The sequence below is a fragment of the Apus apus genome, chromosome 3 (genome assembly GCF_020740795.1).
Source record: "Apus apus isolate bApuApu2 chromosome 3, bApuApu2.pri.cur, whole genome shotgun sequence".
Lineage (NCBI taxonomy): Eukaryota > Metazoa > Chordata > Aves > Apodiformes > Apodidae > Apus > Apus apus.
Genome location: NC_067284.1, coordinates 82284045 through 82305316, shown reverse-complemented (window position 1 = coordinate 82305316; position 21272 = coordinate 82284045). Strand labels below are relative to the sequence as shown.

At 35.7% G+C, this 21272-nt stretch overlaps 1 protein-coding gene across 8 annotated transcripts in view; it reads left to right on the top strand.

Annotated features, from left to right (window-relative positions):
* Positions 1-21272, top strand: part of SDCCAG8 (SHH signaling and ciliogenesis regulator SDCCAG8) — a 109361-nt gene that overhangs the window by 27093 nt on the left and 60996 nt on the right. For all 8 annotated transcript variants that reach the window (XR_007889172.1, XM_051616210.1, XM_051616211.1 and 5 more), the window contains 2 exons: positions 873-989; positions 13151-13293. Coding sequence is in view for 7 of the 8 variants with exons in the window: in XM_051616210.1 (XP_051472170.1) it covers positions 873-989; positions 13151-13293 (260 nt within the window). In the remaining variant the exon portion in view is untranslated. The remainder of the gene's footprint in view (positions 1-872; positions 990-13150; positions 13294-21272) is intronic.

Genomic DNA, 21272 nt, shown 5'->3' with positions numbered 1-21272 from the left:
CTTCTCTATTCCCAACAAATAAGACCAAATGGAAGTCTTGGACTGGGGAACTGGAGGATAATGTCCCTGCATAGAAGTAGTGAAAGCTATGTGGGAGGAACTATGAGGAGCTATGTGGGTTTTGGTTTTTTTCTTTCTCTTTATTTCCCCTAGCCCCTCCCCAGACCCTCTGAAATTAAGCTGCCCTCAGGTGGAAAGAAATGAGAAGGTAACATAATGAACATCCCAAAAGCAGAGAAGGATTGTTGCCTTTGTGGAAATGATACTAGTTTTTCTTAAATATTGCATTGATTTCTTTCTTCTGGCCCATGCATACATTTGAATTGGGTGTTGTTTTTAAAGAATTCATCTTCAGTTTGTAGTAAGTTTATAATATTCTGATCCAACTTTTAAAATTATTGTATTACCATCTAAACATTTTCTTTCTTAAGAAAGAGAGAAACTGGCAAGATAAGAAACTATGTCCTCATATAAGAGTGAGATAGATCTTTTACTTCTAGATTTTGAAAGTGTTGACATAGACTTTCTTGGGATTTTAGAGAGAATGGGAAAAGAGTATGAAACCAGCAACTGTAGTTTAACTGTATTTAGTAGCACTTATATTTACAACATAAATATTTATACTTTGCAAAATCTCAATCCAAATATAATTGAATCTAGAAGGCACTGCATATTTGAAAGTTAATGACTATATAGAGAATTCAGATCCACCTTTTTATAGAAAAACATTTACCATATGTAGTCTTAAAATAACTGTAAAATAAAATATGTTGCATCTAAATGTCCTCTAGAGGGCACCAAAAGATCTAATTGCAAACCCCAGTCTATGCATTCTTCAAGCTACAGATCATGTTTTCTGTGTAATCTAACAGGTGTGTGGAGAAATGCGCTATCAGTTGAATGAAACCAAAATGAAGAAGGATGAGGCAGAAAAGGAGCTCAGAGAGTACAGAACAAAAACTATAAGGGAGCTTGAAATTAAGGACCAGGTAAGAGATAATACTGCTATAACTTTGCAGTTATTAGAAGCCTAAGCAGGGTTATTTCGGAAGCTGCAATGATTAGCTTTTCTAATCGTGGTCATTTATTACTGTTAGATGGTTTCTAAATTAATGGCAACAAGCCAGCTATTACTGTTAAATAAATACCTCTTTGCTATCTTATTCTTATTTTCAACCCTAGTGTGTTCAGTTTTACGTAATACTCATCCCATGCTTTCATGTAGAATTACTCTATCATATGTATTCATAGAATGTACTTAAATTGTATTTTCTGTATACATGTTTATACACTTTTTCTCACAAATAAATCCACAAATAATTACATATACATGCAGTCTGACAAAACATTGAAGACTCTAAGTATAACCTAACTATACAAAAAATTAATTTGTTTTTTTTCACCCAGTTTCTTTAAAGGTTCAAGGTTACTGAATCCTGGGATTCATAGAAAAGTTTGAAAAAAAACCAAAAAAAACCCCACACCTAAATACAACAAAAAAATACCTTTTAGAAAAAATAACTATATAATAATTCCAGTAGGTATTAATTGTTGATTATCTAAAATTGTTTTTATAATAATAAAAGAAAACAAAGAGTGTATGCCTTACAAGTAATCTGTGAGAAAACATCCCATGCAGGAAGGAGGATTTTTAAAGTAACCTGTGACATACTTGGCAAACAGCTTGAACAGGTGTAGTTCAAAAGATGTGCCCTTTTTTATTGAGGTTCTATGCATTTTTCTCTAGGCATTCAAACTTCCAGGTATTCCTTCATAAGTTTTGATTTGCACATGACAGTGGATGTGTTCTCAAACACAGATGTATAAGATGCACATGAGGATAATTTTTTTGGATGCATTTTGTTAATAGAGCAGCCTATCCAACAGGTTTTAAATAATTATTCTTGTAAATAAGTGAACAAATCAATCCCTGTATAAGAATATATGTAGGGAAAAATGCAGCATTTCTGAAATTACATTTTTATTTTTATATTTACCAGTTTCTCAAAATCTTCATGAAGAACAGTAAGTTTATTAACTTAATAAAGTAAGAGCTTAGGCTGGAAACAACATTAATTCAAATTATAATAAAAAGTAGAAGTTTAATCCAAAAGAGAAATTTATTAGGTAAAATAACTCTTCAGTGTGTTTAGAAAATCATAGTGCAGAAAAACAGGAGCCTAAAAGCATTTTGTTGTCAGGGTTGGCTTTTTTTTCACTCCTGTATCCTTTAGGCCTAAGGACACTTTAAAAAAACAAAAGCAGGCTTGTTGTCTGTGTCTTGACAGATATCACAGATAAAGAGAGTTGGCATAATCTTGGCGTACAAATAAAACAGGATGTGTTTAATAAGATATTTGAAGAAGTATCTTGGATTTTAAATGCTGTTCTCCAGCTTCCTTAAGGATTGCCTTCTGAACAAACTGCAGAATTTAACAAAATATTTTAACTTCATGTATCGACATGCTGGTATTTTATTCAGTGTGGGAATTAATGCACCAAAAAGTGATTGTTATAATTTGATATAATAAAAGTGAAGTGATGGGAAGGAGATTTCCTATCAGAAAAGATTGTTGGAGATTAGAGCAATTCAGTAATTATGTAAATTGTTCCAATTTGATTGTTGATTCCTTAAAAAAAGGAAAACGATAACTATTTTGAAATTCTCAGGCTAAGCATCTAGCAGCTGTTTGATAGCTGTGTCTCTAGAAACCAAGGAAGTTCTGAATAGGTACTAGTATTATTTAACATGTTAAAAGGCAACCAAAAAGAATCTGGGTGCATTTTAGGGTTTTATTCTTGGGGTAGGGTTGTTTGTTTCCTTAAATCAAATTTTATCAAATGTTAATAAGTCCTTGAAAATGATTTCATTTCAATGAAATCATTCAATGAAATGAAATCAGCTCAATCGCATCTGGCTTTGTATTTAAAGAAAAACCTAAAACATTTCATCTTACATGGCACTGAATAGCAAACAGTAATTGTTCTTTGGTCTCTCAGCCATGACCTGACCTTCTGTCTAAGAAGCAGAGTCAATACCTTCCTTGGCCACCATCTGTTCATAATAAATACATATTTATTTTTTTTAAGGTAGAGAGACAATAATATATTAGTATTTTCATGCTATTCTATATTAAATGGTGCATTTTTCTGTTTGCGAGCAAATAATCATGATTCAGATTGTCTTTTGAGATACTGAAAGTGAGTTTATTGTTTCTTGAAGTATGTTTGTATTTTAATTGTGCTGTGTATAGATTTCAGTTTTGAAGATGTATTTCAGCTTATATGTAGTGGCTTTTAAAAAAGAATCATTGATTTTCAGGTGTGTCAGAATAGGCAGAAATGCCTATATGTAAAATTTAGGACCATCAGATACATGTACTTTAAATGTCAGAAAAAGGCAGGTAGGTATTTATCATACAGTGATACTTACAAACTTTTCAAAACTGAATTCATATCATTTAGGAAAATTGAAGGTAGTATATATCTTTGGTCTTACTCTCTTATATTCTAATATCTCTTTTCTCTTTATTACTCAGTTAGGACAAATAACAAATATTGGCATCTTGGTGTGACTATCTGTTATTAATACTTAACATTCATATTTTTAAAATAAAAGTTATGAAACAATGAGCAATGTTACCATTTAAATGGAATGAAGTGTTTTCCAAGATCATCCATCATGATCCTGATAGAGGGGGGGCAAATAGTATACCACACAGTTTCTCTACACAAAAGCTGCATCTGTTTTGGCTAAACATGTTGTAAAGTAGCATAACCTACTGCCCTCTGTTTCTCTTTCTCAGTCCTCCCACTGTGGATGTAGCTGTGATGAAGTAACAGTGTCTTAATAGTTTTCCTTCTTAGGAACAGGCTTTATAAGTTATATGGGCATAAATGCCTTCATGGCAGTAAACTGTGTCCACACTAGGGGTTGTACTAGCACAGCTATATCAGAGAAAAGTCACACCCTACCCTGAGTAACTGTTCAAAGAACAAAAATTGCCTGGTGTATTTGCCACAGCAAGACTTCACTTTTATAATATTTTTTCTGTGAATTTGGAAGCACTGCATAGCACAATTTGTGCTTTTTTAATAGAAATTATATTTCTGCCACACTGTGAAACTATTTCCTGAGGTTAGCATCACTTGCTCTTTTCTCCTCTGCATTGTAAAAATAAAAAGGAAGTACACTGTTAATAACTTCTTTGTTTGTCTGTAAATGCTTTTTATGTAGTTTATGAAATCCTGTGAGCTTCAGCATGTAGAAATGGAAACAGTTTTGTAGCATTGGTTTATGCAGTCCTAGCCAATTTGGGCATCAGCCTTGTTAGATAGTTCTTACTGGTAGCATTGCACCACTGGGGAGTTGTGGTCTCCTTATAATACAGCAATATGACATGTTAAATCCAACTTCAGATGCTAAGTGAAGCTTTTAAATTTTATTTCACCATGTTTTGAGCCATCAGTTAAATTGTGTAGAAATAAATCCAAGCCAGTAATCTTAACCTGTAAAAAGCAGTTATTTTAATACTGTCTTTTAAATTGAGCAAACATCGTTTGAAGCAGGGTTCCCTACCTTTTAGGTGACAGAATGAAAAACTCCAGAAATATACCAAAACCCACAGGGTAAGAGTTGCCTCTATGGAAGTTCATGATCCCAAATAGAAAGAAGTTGGACAGTCACTCATATGCACAATGTATACAAATGGGAAGAGCTGCATATCAAAGTATTTTTTGTGTAGTATGACAGAACGTAAATGATGTCTCTGTACGCTATAGACTGCAGACAAATAAAAATCTGGCAAAATTGCAGTCAAAAAGCATTTTGCCAGAAGATACTTTGAGGATGTTTATCTCATTTGCCATAAATCCATGATTTACCATAACCTAATTTAGACATTATAAGTGGAGAGATTACTGACTCCATCTTCATCAGAAATAATGCAGGCCAAGAATTTGGTTGCATATCATGGAAATACTGTAGAGTCTCTGATGCAAAAACAGGAAGACCTTCTGAAGGCAAGGATTCACTGAAAGGTCTTTTTATGACCAGGTATCAGGCTTCCATGAGTTAGGCCTTAAAGTACTAAATTTTTCACAAGCTGGGAAATTCAGGATATCTCCAGATGTTTTGAAACATAATAAAACTGCAAGTTTTAATAATGCTGGTGAAGATAGATTAGTATTATAACTTATGTCTATTTTTGTAACAGTCCTATACTTCAGATTTTGTGACCTCATTAGTTAAAATGATGCTCTGGAAGTTCTGTTTTGAAAATAAATGCTGTTAATCAGTAAACATAGATTAATACTATTTGTCAGGAGGAGAAACCCAAAACCTAGTAGACAGTTTGAAAATGTTAGCATTCAGTTTTCTTACCTGGTCTGACCTTGAGTATAGCAGCTTTAAAAGTAGCAAAACCAAATTGCTTTTTGGACAAGAAAGCAGTAAGAACATGTGGTAACCTTTTCTGTAAGTGAACTCTTTTTAATGTATTATTTTCAGTTTTGGGTACTTAATGCACTAGTTTGAAAATGGGTAATTAAGAAAGGATTAAAAAATAAGTACTTTATGCCTTGCTTTGATATGATTTTCATAGGTGTAGGTGGCCCATGTAACCTTGATCCATGTTATGTCATCCAGTGTGATGTCACCCCATTAGTATATGGAAAGGGAAAATCATTTATATGCATTAAACATTACTCAAAGTAGGAAAATTATTGTGTAGCTCTTGGTATAGTATGTATATGCATTATATTTAAATGCTTGGTTTCTGTTTTTTTTCTTCTTTGGCTAGAAAAAATGGTTACTTTATCAATAGTCATTGTGCCAACAATCAGAAGAAAAAGAATGCAGAAGTCCCTGTCACTTATCAGTTGTTACTGCATAGGTTTTCTTTCCAGCTGTTCCTTGATGCTGTTCAGGAAAAAAGAGCCAATCCCACATCAGTAATGATCAGAAATACATGTTTGAAAGGATAAAAATTTTGTTCTCTCCTGTTACTCAGTAAGGAACTAGGAGTAACTTTCCCCTTCCTTTTTCTATATACATCCCTTCTTCTCTGGAATTTCTTTATCAGCCAGCAAACCATCTATCTTGCACCACCCCATTCTACACCCGCACCCTGCCTGTGCAGTCTGTTAAGAAAAAATAAATTAAATGTCTTGTGGAACAGAATCACTTTCATGTCTCTGCTAGTGGCTGCTGAGCTAATCTCAAGTGCAGTGGTGTTGCCTGTTAAAATGTGACTGTAGTAATCTGTATGGGCTTGGAAATTTTATTCCTAAAGTAGTATTGCAGCTCAAGTATTTAGGCAAATTGAAAGCTAGTATTTTCAGGGCAATAATGAGGTAAAATCCTTGTATAACATATTTCAGGCATTTACTCTTGTCTGTTTCCTAGGGAGTTTATCCACAGTATCAAGGGGCCATGTTCCTCTTTGAGAGTTTGCACAAAGACAGACACCTAAGATTATTGCTTAGTTAAAAAATTGTGTGTAGTCATAAATATATATTATGCAACACAATTTTCTTCTTTCTCCAGCTAACCGTTATAAGTAGAAAGTTTGCTGCAACAGAGTTTAAAGATGTGTGCATTTAAGAGCAACACCCCTCCATGCCATTCCCAGGAAGTTTTTCCAGCACCTCTGCTCTTCCTAGCAAATTGCAGCATCCTGTCTCTCTTAATTCTCAGTCATTTTGGAAGCAGAGGGTTTGTGGCTGCTGATCTTTGCTTAGATAATGGGTCTCATTTTGAGGCTCTGCCTTTGGGCAGTGCCCATGGGGTGCCATGGTACTGCCAGGTGCCGTTACATTTCTTTGCAGTACCAGTGACAAAGTGGTGACAAAACTCCTCTTTGAGGAATTCGAGTCCCACCAGATCAGGTTAGAATAATAACCATCCAACAAATTACAGGCTGCATTGCTTATCTAGGTTATGTTTTTGCTTGTCCCTGTTGTCTTTAGAGGTCACTTGATTTGTGAAAAGGAACCATGGGTATTTATTTGTGTTACTTCTCGTGTTTCTGCTCTCATTAGTTTCCTTTCATGTCAAGAAAGGCTTTCACATTTCTGTTGACTAAATGATTTGTAGAATTTGGAGCTGTCTTACGTTTTTTTATAATTAATCTCTTTGATAGAGGTGCTCTTTGTAGACACTAACATTTCTTACTATTTATTTGTGTATTCCCAGAACTTTATATTCTACTTCCAGAAAGGAGGTTTCCCCTTTAAAACCAAATTTAGTTTTCATAACTGCTTTGTATCCTTGTTCAGATTTGAATGGGAAGCAGCAGGAATTCATATAGAGTGCAAAACATTGATGGGACATGCCAGGGGTTAACCTCGTGATGGTCTGAACTCTCTTACACAAAGTTGGATAGTTCTTCAGGTGCAATATGCTATGTCAGATGGCCATGCCTGGGAGGTCTGAGGTTTAGAGACCATTCAGAACCTAGAGTTTCTTGATTGATATCAGGATTAGGATAGAAATGACTGCAAGTGACCCCTGCTGCATATGTACTGATACTTGTCTTTCCTCCAAGTTAAATACTTCTAAATCTTGCTAGAAAAACTGTCTTGTTTTGTTGGGTTTTTTATAAATGAAAAAATAATTTAAAAAATTTACTGTTGTAGTAGACTATGATTGTTCTGTCCCTGATTCATTAGCCAAATAATAAACAAAGAAGGCAGTATGTTAAAACAGTGCAAAAAATTTCCAGTGAGTGTTATATATGTTATGTAAGTGTATGTGAATGCCCTTAATGGTGGCACCTCTTAGAAAGACATTTATAGCCTCAGTCCTGTGGACTACCACTGATTTCATTGCTTTGATGGCAACTTCTGTAAATGAAACTAGGCATGTTAGCATTAGGGCCTGTACATTTTTTACTGTATATGAATTTGAAGTGTATGTGTTTTTATAGATGTTGATTGTCTTTTGTGGATGTACCTGCAAATACCAATGACCAAAGGTTATCATACTTAGCTTTTTAAACTTTCTATTTCTTCTTCTATTTTTGGTTCTATTTTATGTCCCTTTAATTTTTAATAATGGTGGACAATGAAGTGTGAAACAAAAAGGTACTGTAAATTCACAAAAATATTTTCCTCTCCAGTTATTTTACTGCTGAATTTGTGCAATCGTACAGAATTTTTTTCTCAGATTATATTGTATGTTTTCTTACCTGATATGGGAGTGTACTGGCACAACAGTGAATGTCATAAGTCACTTCTGAATTAATTTGATTTGGGTATTTTTTTAATTTTGTTACAAGTCTTTTAAAGTTGTTTTTGCATTTACTTCAGAGTATGAGTTCTTTTATCATGTCTTAATCATTCTCATTTGTTTAAAAAAAAACATTTGTCTTTTCTGTCAGTTTGCTACTATTTAAAATTCTATGAAAAACATCTGCTAATTTGGAATTTAAAGTTGCATTTTTCTGCATACAATAGAATCAGCATCAGTATGAAAAGAATTAAACAATTATTTTAATCTTTAATTTGGCTTGATGAGAATTAAATTATTATTTCATTTTATCAGAATTTGTAGAGATAAAAAGATGTCTAGTTAATTAAACAGCACATTTTTACAAGATACGTAAGTATTGTTAGGTGAAGATAATTTCAGATCATTTATGAAGAGGATATTTGAAGACTGATTCAGTGTTTGAGTAATCATCTTATGTTTTCCAGGAGGTTGTATGTATATCACTGAATGAGCTGCTCCAGTGTGTTTACTTAAAAATGCATTGTGAAAATCAGATTATTTGTAAACTTATCATAAACTAATGAATGAGAAGTGAAACACTTAAAATAAGTGTTTCAAGAAGAAAAAAAATAGAAGTGTCTTATACACTTCAAAGTGGAAATATATAAGGTGGTTGGTGGTAATACTGAAAAAAAGAATAATTGATGTAGAATAAAATTGTACTGCAGTGATATTTCACCACTGGTTGAATTTTTGTCTAGTAAAACCTCCTTCTTATAACTAAATTGGATATGCATGCAGAATGGTATTAATGTGTTTCAACTTACTAATAACAATATTTATATTACTGAGGTTTAGCTCGCCATCTTTCCATGGCAGAGAGTGCCTGGTGATATTCCTGAGAGTTTAGACAACTGCAGTGCAAGGCAGATTACTTTTAAAATTATGTGCAGAAGTAATAAGAATATTAAAGTTACAAAGCTAAGCACCAGAAGTTGCCTGTTCCAACCTTAATGTAGTCTTGTTGTACATATACATTATGATAATTCTGTTCCTTGTTATACTGAAAATCTGTTTCAGATTTTCTTATATGCAAGATTGTCATCTGTCTTTTTGCAGTTCTTTACTCCATTTCTTGTCTCTCACATACATTGAAAAGTTAAGTACCTTGAAGAAATACTATCTGATCATCTTGTAAAAAGCTGTATCACAAGTGATAGGCAATATCACAAGTGATAGGCACTGAGGGATCAAATTAACACTGCATGAGAAACAGAGTTGTCAGCAAAATACTTTAGTTGGTGGTTTGTTTCTGTTTCTCTCCCTACAATTATGCTGGGGCCCAGATAGCAGCTACAGAACTGCTTGCAGCTTCCCGGTAGAAGAAATGGGCACTAAAAGTAACGTGAAAATTAGTTTGAGTAGTGTTGAAAAGATGCTTCCTGATGAGGTTCCCTGCAGGAACAGAGGAGAGGAATCACCAGTTCTGTAATTTCTCTGTATTTTAAATTCTGATTATAATGTGATGTCCTACTGATTGTACACACTCTATCCTGACATGTATCAGGATACAGTGTATACATTTGTGAGACTATTACTGTTTTCAGGGAGAGAAGAGGGTTAGTTTTTTATTGTATGAACAAGTCACAAATTCTGAGGCTAAGTTTCAAAGTATTATCTCAGTTTTAAACCAAAGTAACTTTTAACTTTCATAGTATGGGCTGTTTTCAATGTAATGTGTGGCTCCTACCAAATTATTTTCTATTAATGTTTTCTGGTGCTACGAAACAAATAATTTAGCTTATATTCCTAAATATGCCTGGATTAGATGCCTCAGGTTTATGAGTTGCTGTTGGCACGTTCTCTTGGGTGACACCTTCCTGCCATCCCATTCTTACAATTTTGGCTGCTGTTTCTGCCATGGTCATTGTCAGAATTCTTGTGTAGAATTCCTACTATTAATATATGAGTAGTTCATATAGCTCATATGTGAGCTATATCTCATGCTATGAGTACCTCTAAATACTGTTATTTAAAGAGATAGATCTAAATCTATCTACCTATCTATATATATATGTACACACACCTATACACATGCACAAGCACAAACACGTGTGTGTAAAGAAGCTGATTCTGAATTTTGGAATTACTGATGAAAGTAGCAGAAGTAAAATTGTTCTTCAAAACCTATGTTTGCATTCTTGATACTTTTTATAGAAGTTGTAAGACTCCTGTGAATCTTTAAAGATCATGTCATGGAGCCATTGAGAATTTCCTGCTGCACTTTTTATGACAGCTGAAATCTATGGATGTATTCTTGAGTTCAACCCTGCAGATTCAGCATCTGGCTGATGGAAACAGAACGTTTTCACCAGAGGTTCTTGCACTTGGAATTGGTTTCCTTCTGTGGGTCTGTGTCAAAACCTGACTGAGCCTGTTTATTCAAGGCAATGGTGTAAAGCCCATCTGTTCCTTGAAACTTTTCCCTGAAGGAGTGATCTAGAGTGTATTTATGTTCTCAGCTGTGGTTTTGCTTTTTCAAATACTTAGTTGATGCTTTCTGACTAACTGATGTTGTTTTTTTGGTGTTGTTTGTTTGGTTTTTTTTAAGTTACGCAGCATGGGTGTATTCTTAAAGCAAATTTTAAGAATGTTGCAGAACTTCCCTATCTTTAACTTGTATAGACAGTGAGGAATTCATGTCCCTGTTTACTATGAATGGAGAAATAAAATTAATGAACTGCTGCTGTTAAGAAGAATAGAGTGTAGAGAACCAAATGAGACTTGAGTTCTATCTAAAATATGCAAAAATCTGTGGAAATAAGTAAAAATGCAAAAATCTGTGGAAATAAGTAAAAATGCAAAGCATGTGTAACTGAATACCTTTGCACACCTGGTTTTAAAATATTATGATATTGTAATAGGTTGCTGCATTCTTTAGAGGAGAATAATACAAACAGTCTTGCAGATAGTTTCTCTATCTTTGTATTCAAACTCTGAGTTACTGATTTAATTTGGTAGGTGGTCTATGTGCTAAAGCAAGGTGACATTCAAATTCCAGTCAATTTCCTTCATGAGCCTTTGTTGAGTGCTCTTAGGAAAAACTGTACAGTTATGTAATTAGCAAAATTAAGAATCATGAAACCTCTTTTTGGATGAAGAGATTGTGTTTGTCTGCAACATTATGACGTATTGTAAGTGGTTTAGGTTTACATTTTCATGAGAGGAAGAGAAAACTACTAAAGTGCTTCAAGTGCAAATATTGGGACTGAATTGCATTCGTTTGCTCTTGTAGGATGTTTGAATAATTTCTTTAACTAAAGAAGACATTGAGGTGTGTCTATATGAGGAAGCTGTCACAAAATCAGTTATATTATGATTTCAAAGTATAATAGCTATTTAGCACTTAACTCCTTAAATGAACAATTTTGTTCTCTACTACAGAGTCAGAATCACAGAGTGGTCAGGGTTGGAAGGGACCTCTGAAGATGGTCTAGTCCAACCCCCTTGCTAGAGCAGGATCACCTACAGTAGGTCACACAGGAACATGTCCAGATGAGTCTGGAATGTCTCCAGAGAAGGAGACTCCAGAACCTCTCTGGGCAACCTGTTCCAGTACTCTGTTACCCTCACAGTAAAGAAAGTTTTCCTTATGCTTAGCTTGAACCTTCTGTGCTCCAGTTTGTGCCCATTGCCCCTTGTACTGTCATTCAGCACTGCTGAAAAGAGACTGGCCTTATTCTCTTGACACCCCCCTTTAGATACTTATACAAATGACCTTTCACAGTTTACTTGACTAAAAAACATGCAAGTTCCCTCCAGCCCCAACAAGGAATTAATATTTATATAGGGAGTTAATGCAGAATACATGATAAAATTACATTATTAGCTTATTCTATACTCCACCGGCTGCCTTAAAAGTATCCTTAATACAAAGTGTATTATTACAATACAGATATGTTCCTACAGGTACTTGTATGTTGTATAGGGACTTAGAGCAAAATTTACTCCTTCTGAAAATATTTGTGAAAAAAAATTAAAATTGCTGACAATATCATTCAGTTAGAGGTAGTAAGTCAAGTATACTTTGGTGGAATCAAAGATGCCTGGAGGAATTTAAAAGACATGTAGATGTGGTGCTTAGGGACATGCTGAAGTAGCAGACTTGGCAGTGCTGGGTTAGCAATTGGACTTTTGGTGGTCTTAAAGGTCTTTTCCAACCAAAAAGATTCTATGATTCTATGCTGGTCATGCAGATTTGCTTATTTTTCCTTGTAAAATTAATTAATGGACTTATCTACTAATTAGATTTACTTACTTGGCTAATGTTGAGATGTTAAAAACTAATGATGTTAAAGAAATGACAGGGTTAACAGCAGCTGGTATGTTTTGGATTCAGTTGTAAGTCATAAATAACTGATTTTCAATAATGCTAAATTCACAGAATTACCTTTATTCTCTTGCATGTTATGTGAATATGACAAAGCTAAATTTCCACGTCATTGCTTACGTAATAGAGAAGTAAAATAAATGCCCACAAGAACTAACCTGTGCCCAGCAGCTTCTGAAAATAGCTGCTGTTCAACTGCCTTCTGGCTTTCTAACACAGTGACTTTGACACACAAATATGGAAGCCTTCACATGAGAAAACTGGAAAATTATTGAGTTCATTGATCTCCTAAGTCACATGAAGACAGTAACATTGATTGTGTATTAATGTTTTCAAATGTTGTTCATTTTTACTTTTCATAATAATGTAATTTCAAATATTTTAAATTGCTTGTTTTGCACTTTTTACCAACCAGCCAACTACTTTTGGTCTAAAACAAAAGCATGCATTATTTGTCAAGAACTTTGATGATAGTAAGATGTATTGTCTTAAAATGTATCTCTCTGCATTTTTAAAATATACTTTATTTGATTTTACAATTTTCTAAGAAAATAGAAAAACTAGAATTAAAGCTGCATGGAAGCAAACAGCGTTTGGAACAAGCCCAGCAGGATGTGGCAGGAACCAGAGAGGAGTGCCTAAAACTGACAGAACTGCTGAGTAAATCTGAGCACCAACTGCACCTCACCAGGTACCCTTTATCCTATTACATGCTGTAGTACCAATTTCATTCTGCTAATGTTTTGCCACAGGCTTCCCCACAGTTGTTATAGCTACTTGCAGCCATTGACTGCCTGGGCAGCCCTCAGCCATCTTAAAAATGGAGATTTAAATAAGTGAGTTATGAACTACAAAATGAGTTATGAGCTATAATCTATGAAAGAGAATTACTAGTCTGAAGAAAAGTTCAGCTCTGGTACTGAGATAACATGCTTTTGGGCAGGAAAAAGAGGAGGGGTGAGTGCAGCTATGTTCTTTTTGTTGTTTTCTGTGTTCGGTAGGACAAAGACATTTTAAATGTCTTTGAGACTGTAGTGTACAATAGCACCTTTAAGTAAAGGAGTTCTCAGATTAATAGCCTGATGTTTCTACAGCAGAATGACCAGGAACATATAAATGAACATAACTGTGTTAAGTTTCATTGAAGATTAAACAATCAAAAGGTAAGATTACCATCTATGAAAGGGATGTAAGCTCAAATATGTGAGGAAGGTGTTCAGGTCAATTGCCTGGTGGAGATGTGGTACAATGCAATAAACCTTGTGGGACAGGAGACTTTGCCTGAGCTTATTTTATCCTTAGATATAGCTCCCAAAGCCATTTACTATACTATTCATTGCACATGTCTAGAAAACACTGGAAGATAAACATGCCAACTATTCATTGCAACTTGAGTTTTGGAAACTGCAGGAGTTTTCCTTTTGCCACAGAAAATGCTGTTGTCTGACTCTTTGTAGGGTTTTGGTTGTGTGTGTTGGTTTTGTTTTATTCTGTCCCCCTGTTCCCCATGAGACTGAACATCCAGAAACAAATCTGGCAGCTTTTACTGAGTCCTTAAGCTAAACAAGTTACGTTAATTTAAATTTTATATGGGGGGGATGGGACACACACAACACCATCAGAATGTTATCACTTTGTAGAAGTGTGCATGTTTATCCAAGTCGTTTACTCTTTGGGCTTTGTGAGAATTCTGCCATTGAATAACTGGAAATAAAATAGAGCCTCACCTAAACTATTAAATGCAATGAATCACTTTTTTATTCAGCTACATTTCTGTGTAATTCAGAGCACGCTTGTTTAACAGATGGAAGAAAGTACCACTCTAACAGCCTGTATTTAGAGAAAAAATATGCTAGAGGTTAATGAACTTGAAAAAAGTTTGGGGTGAGTTGTTAAGATATCTAAAGTTTGGATTCATCAGAACTTTATTAATAATGATTTGTTGTGATAGTTAACCAAATGGCTTACCACGCTCCTTTTAGCAAAAGGCTGATTATATGCAATAAAATTCTGGATATCTTGAAGGAAATCCGACTAGCCAATTTTTAAAAAAAATTCCTTTTTAAATTCTCAACTTTTAAAAATTAGGACTATTGCCTACCTTTACAAAGCAAGGTACATACAGCTGGATACCTAACATACAGATGATTCAAGTAGCTTTTCAATCTGTGGTCTCTGGCTCAGGAAATTGCTGAGATGCAAATCAATGAAGGCTGTGAACAGTATTTTGGGCAAGTAATGCTCGGTGCTGGCCCTGTTCTTGCACAGTGTCACAGACATCTGCTTTTTGAGACAGATGCTGAACTGCCACAGCTTCTTTGTCTGACCTAGTGCAGCTACTCTTCTGCAACATCATGATCTTAGATCACATATTAGAAGAGACTTCTTCCCTTAAAGGTTTGTCAAATACTGGAACAGGCAGCCCAGGGAGGTGGTTGAATCACCATTCCTGGAGGTGTCGATGGGGTGATTTGGGACGTGGTTTAGCACTGGACTTGGTAAAGGTAGTTTAGTGGTTGGACTCGATGATCTTAAAGGTCTGTTCCAATCAGAATGATTGTGTGATTCAGTGTAATCTTTATTTCAGTTTTTATCCTTTCTGTTCATGTTATGGCCTGTGCTATATCAGCATAATGTAAGTATGCTTATATGTAGTTAACTATTTTCTATGCTGATATCTAATTGTTAGAAAAATGTATACACTGAAACGTGAGAAACAGGTTCAAGTCCTTCTCCTTGATACTCCTCAAATTCTGTAATACTTTGTTCTCTGTAGGTTTTTGTGTCCTCCTTATCTTTGGAGTGTCTGTCTGCTTTCTAGTAGTAGAGTAGGTGATGTTGCTTTCATGGGTGAAGAAGAGGGGAAGAGAAGATATGAGAGATCCGTTGCTCCTGAACTGTTGTTACCTGTTGTCTTCATGTATTTGGATGGGTGTGGCAGGTTTAGAGATGTTACTGCGTAGTTGTTTGTTTTCCCCAAGTCACAGCAGAAAAGGTCCTCTATTGAAATGAAACTTTTCCTTAGCCTTTACTCTTTTTTCTCCTCTCAGATCAGTTCCAGCCAGAACAGGTTTTCTGAATTAGTGAAGGTGTAAAAATTACATGTATCTAGTGGCATCAGTTTTCAGTTTTGAATTCAGTATGATTTCAATGGATAGGTATGTCCATAGTTGTTGCACTTGAACTTTCCTGGCTTATGGTCTGCCTTCTTTAATTCTTTTTTCCTTTCACCTCAAATGGCAGCTGTCCCAGTCAAAGATACTCATTTGAAAGGTAGTGGTAATAGCAATCTTGTGGGGGGTTTATAGAATCAGTCGCTGTGGCACTTGCCAAGGAAAACAGATTTTAAGCTCTAGAGTCCTGCCTGTGGGAGGTTGCTGCAGAAATTGCACTGATTTAGTGCATCTCTTGGGTATTCTGGCCTTCGCCTTGCCTTCTGATTTCTCTCTTTTCAGGAGGGGACCAGCTGGTCCACTCCAAGTCGTCTTACAATGCTGGACTTGAGGGAGTCCTGTACTGCTGTTACATGGCTGTGGATAGTTCTTTCTGTTGCCTTGCATGACCTGTCTGGGTTGTTATGGCAAAAACTAGAGGTACCTGAGGAGGCACAGAAAGAATTATTTCTTTTGTATGAATTAGGATAATACAAAGGAGAAGAGTTTTTTACTAAGCCACTGATTCTAATTTTGGATATTGTAAATAAATAGAATAAAATAAATATGAGAACTTTTAATTGTAATGTATGAAAATGAGATGATATCATATTGTATGAATGGATTAAATGAGAAAGGGAATACAGTCTATATCTTAATGAGAAGTTTGGCTCTGCAGAACTGCACTCTTCTCCAGGAGTCCCACTTTTGATTTATTCTAGTTTTCAGACACTGATTGATTACCAACTAAACAGTTTCTGAGTTAACAAAATGTACTTGTTAAAAATCAAGAAAAAGGTTGCAATTAGCTATTCTAAACCATTGCCACGGAGTTTAAATTTGCCTTTTCCTGTCACCTTTCTTCCTGGAGCAATATGTTCCTTAGAAACCCTTGCTATTAGCATGCATTTCCGGTTATTGACTCCAGTCAGTGATTCTAATTTGAATGTCTTGAGATGACTGGGAAAATACAGAACTTTTGCTGTGTAGTTTAGATTGTCAATCATGTAACTTTTCAGATCTCATCCTGCTATGACACTGACTGTGCTTGTTTAAAGTTGTTGGGTTTTTTAACCTTAGTTTCAGCTTTGTGATTCTTTGCATTAGAGTTAACCTTAGTAGGAGAATCTTATGAAATTACTTCTGAAGTCAATATTAAATTGCCTGGTCAATGTTACATTGCCATTACTTTGGAATCTTGCTAATGAACCTTTTCTGAATCTATTCCTCAGCAGAAAACATACAGATCTATTGTTCTTAGTTCATGAGCAAATAATGGTTAAAAGCATGTCAGTATGTTAGTGGAAAAGATCACATAAAAGATGCAAGATGTTAACAGATTGCCTAGATTTTAGCTTGTCGTCTAATTTAATAAAATTTTTTGCTAATGGAATTGTCATGAAAAATCTTTCCTTTTGTTGCAAAGCATAGCTGAAGCTATTGTTTCAGTTGCACTCAGATGTAGATCCCGTTTGCATAAATGCTAAAGCAGTTAAATAACTCTAAAGAAGTGAGGGGAATTGCTGAATTTAAAAATTGTATATTTTCCATGCCATCATTCATTTTCTCAGGCATGGAGTTAAGTAGATAGCTCGAGATACATTGACTGAACTGTCTTCTCAAATTTGTTGGGAGATGTCATTGAATGGAATTGGAACAGATTTAATTTAATTTAATTTTTTACTATTCTTGTTTGCTTGTATGAAACATTACAAGGAGTAATGAATGTCAGCTTGTAGGTGGGGAAAAATTACTAAATGTTAGAAGAGCCCATGCTTCCATGTTCAGGTAGCCTGCCAAGCTACCTTGAATCCCTGTGTCACTCTCTTGAAGGATAAAAGTTTATATTACAGTGAGGACAGCGGATGTTGTTCTTGGTTATTTTTTCCCCCATTATGGGATATTTCCTTTCTCCCTTATTTTTGAAAATGATACCATCTCTAGAAAACAGCATCTCAGAGATAGTGGCATTTGAGGAGTACAATGCTGTAGCCTTCCTCCTGTGCATCAGTCCTTCTTGTTAGTTTCAATGACTCCATTGATACTGATTTGTGTTACACGTATAATAAATGAAGTGCACACCTCTAGGTTTCTTTGGCTTTATTTAGTCACTGAAGCTTTGGTGCTGAGCTGGATGTCATCACCAGCATTCATCAATAGAACTGCAGCATGCCTCAGACATTGATTTCCCTATTTAAGCTATAGCATGGTAACATAAACTAACTTTTTCATTTATAGAAGGTGGTTATTCTTAACCTTCTAGGGGATTGCACGATACTTAGTGTTCTCTTTTTTTTTTCTTTTTTTTTCTTTTTTTTTTCCCTGTAGGATCTGTTAGCAGCACAATTGCTGTCATACTTTTTCTAACAATTGTATCACATCAGAAAGAGTCCATTTTCTGTGGTGGAGTTAGGTAACATTGGAATAAATACTGTTACTAATATTAAATTACTGAGATATATTTTGTGTTCCCAGACTTACTGACTGATGAAAGGACCAATGACACTTAAACTGGGGGGAAGGAGAGGGGAGAAAAACAAATGAGGTTTTGGCAGTGATTGATTTCTGTTTATATAAATATATATAAAATATACACATATATCTCATCTTGTACTAAACTATTATGTTAAAATGCAGGGGGGAGTGATAACATGAAACAACTCTGATAACTAATAAACTTTTTAGATTCTGCTTCATATGTTTACTTTTCATTAAATTCAGAGACAGTTGCAACTATGTTGTTGTGATTCAGTCACCATTTATTTCTATCTGTTTTTCATATACAAAGGCATGGGGATGCCAGAAAATAAACTGTTAACGGAGAATTAACTTCTTTGGCACGCTTTCTTACTTATCTCCCAAATTAAAGAAAATGAAATGGGCAGAAGCAGAGTGTAGATTACCTCCTTTTTGTCAAAAATGGTGGGAATTTGAAAATTAATAATAAAAAAGGGAACAGATGCAGTAACATGCCAGAGGGAGATTAATGTGGAGAGTAAAATCTGTGAGCAACAAAACTGAAGCAAACTGAATCAGTGGGAGGTGGTTGTACAATCAAAATCAGGATAAAAGAGAAATTACAAACAACCCTGCACTTGTCAAAGTAGTAGTAATGAAATCCTGACTCTGCCAGCAGCGAGAACCTGTGTTAGCACTTTGGGGTAAGGCCGGGAGCCGGGTGCCAGGTAGGAGGGCAGTGCGAGGCTGCTGGGCGGCAGCCATCGCGTGTGGAACAGATGGCGGGGAAAGCTGGCCGGGGAGGGGCTCCTTCGCAGAGCTAATCAGACAGTAACAGATAGGGCAGCTGGGAGGACTGACCACCGAGAGGCAAGCGGCGGGGTAGCCGCAGCCTTCCACGATGTGTGCAGTGGTGTGCCCGTCGGCCGGAGAGAAGACCTTGCAATGTCTTTTCCGTGCGGCGGCTGCACAAACTTTGGGGGCGTGCGGCAGGCCTCGCCCCAGCTTCGGGGAGAGGAGAGGTGGGGGCCAGCCACCGGGCTCCCTGGGCAGATGGCCTGCTGGGCTTTGGCTACATCCTGCCTAGGGGGACTGTGCCCCCTGCTATCCCAAAAATACGTGTCTTTGCTCTCAGTCCTGCCGTGTGACAAGGATGCGTGTTTTTGTGTTGTACCGTAGCAGCGTATTGAAGTGTGGATGTGGCGATGGACAGAAACACAAAAGCACATGGGTCTGGGGACTGATCCAGCAAACCGATAAGAAAACTTTATTCTGTTGAAAGGGGGGAGAGCTCTAGTTCAGCACCTTCCCACAGGGTTGGGCCCCTCCAATGAATGAAACCAGTTTTCTAATGTTTTAGTATTGCTCAGAGGAGGCACTTCCCTCTTCATAAATGGGAGCTTGTAAGGCATGAATGGAGGTCGGAGCCTTCTGATCTTGAGTCACATGAATAATTTTACTCACGTAAGAAGATCAATAGGATTTCTTGTGCAAGTAAGAGGTAGTCATGTGCAAGAGGATTATGGGGTCATGGCCCGTGTTGATGACTGTCAGCTTGAAACAGAAATGAAAAGCAAATTTTATCAAGGAAGGGGGAAAATAAAATCCTGAAGTGTAGCAAGGGAGACCTGACCTATTACTGTCCAGGTTTTTTTGATCGGGATATGTGATACTTTTAAAGACCATTTCAAAAAAAGAAATCTACATCTCCTGCATCTGCTTTTTGAACTTTTATCTCTCTCGTCTGCAGAAGGTTTATAGCTTGGCTCAATTACTCATTTTGAGCAGGGAGGGGAGGAAACATTACAGGGATTTGAAATAGGTGGTATAACATAGCCATATGCTATTTATGCAGCAGTTTCTGCAATAAATCTAATTTGGTGCTGTCAAAAAAAATTAAACTTATTTGGTATAGCAGCACATTAGTAAATGATTGTGGTAGCTTCGAAAGTTGTCATTCACTCTGCTTTTCTTGCAATAGAATCTTGCAGAGCTTTTTTTCCCCTTCCTTTTCCCCCGAGCAACTCTGTGGAAATGTCTCAGTTCTTTGTCCTGCAGCTGTAGAAACTGCAAATATTTCCTCAACTGAAAAGAAGGTCTTATTTTAAGGTAATTGAAGTAGGGAATGGAAGAAATAATAACCTCTATTGTTAGCAATTATATGAATATATAGGCAGAAAAATCAATAAAGTGAGGGGGGGATACATTTCTCCCTTGCCCACAGGTTTTCATAGTGCATCTGAAATTGTTTATCTGATTATACAGCGTGTAGATAAATTAGCTGCTCTGCGTTATTATAGAAGGTAAAATATTTTACCTGCCATGGTAAGACCATATGCTGCTTTACAAAGACTGATGCTGAATGATTTGAAATAAATCGGCTCTGTCGTATTCTGGCAGTGCCTTGTAAAAATTTCAAAGCTGATATACTTTGTGTCAAGATAATACACAATTATTTAAATATCTTTCTATGTAATCATTTAAACACATTTAATGTGATTGTACAAACATGTAAAGGCCCTCGATGATGTTTAAAAGGGAAAGAAAGAAAGAAAGAAAGAAAGAAAGAAAGAAAGAAAGAAAGAAAGAAAGAAAGAAAGAAAGAAAGAAAGAAAGAAAGAAAGAAAGAAAGAAAGAAAGAAAGAAAGAAAGAAAGAAAGAAAGAAAGAAAGAAAGAAAGAAAGAAAGAAAGAAAGAAAGAACTGTGTATTAATTTTGAATATGAAAGTCTTTATAAATCACCTTTTTTTTTTTTTTTTTTCATTTTAAAGCATTTTAAAAAGGTTGGCAATTTATTGTCCTATGATACAAATTTATCAAGGAAAACCAAGAATACATTTTCAGATTTTAGTCTGAGATTCATCTAAATTTTTCACCATGGCATTTAAACTGCGACTGGTCATGTTAAATTTCTCTAATGATTTCATCTTTTCTACATCGTATCAGGTTGTTGAGGCAGCCAAATTGCTACTGCATGTAGAGTGTGGTTCAGGAGCACTGACAATACTTAAAGCGCTTTGGAGCAAGCAGTGAATTCGGATGAAATACAGGAAGAGACTTA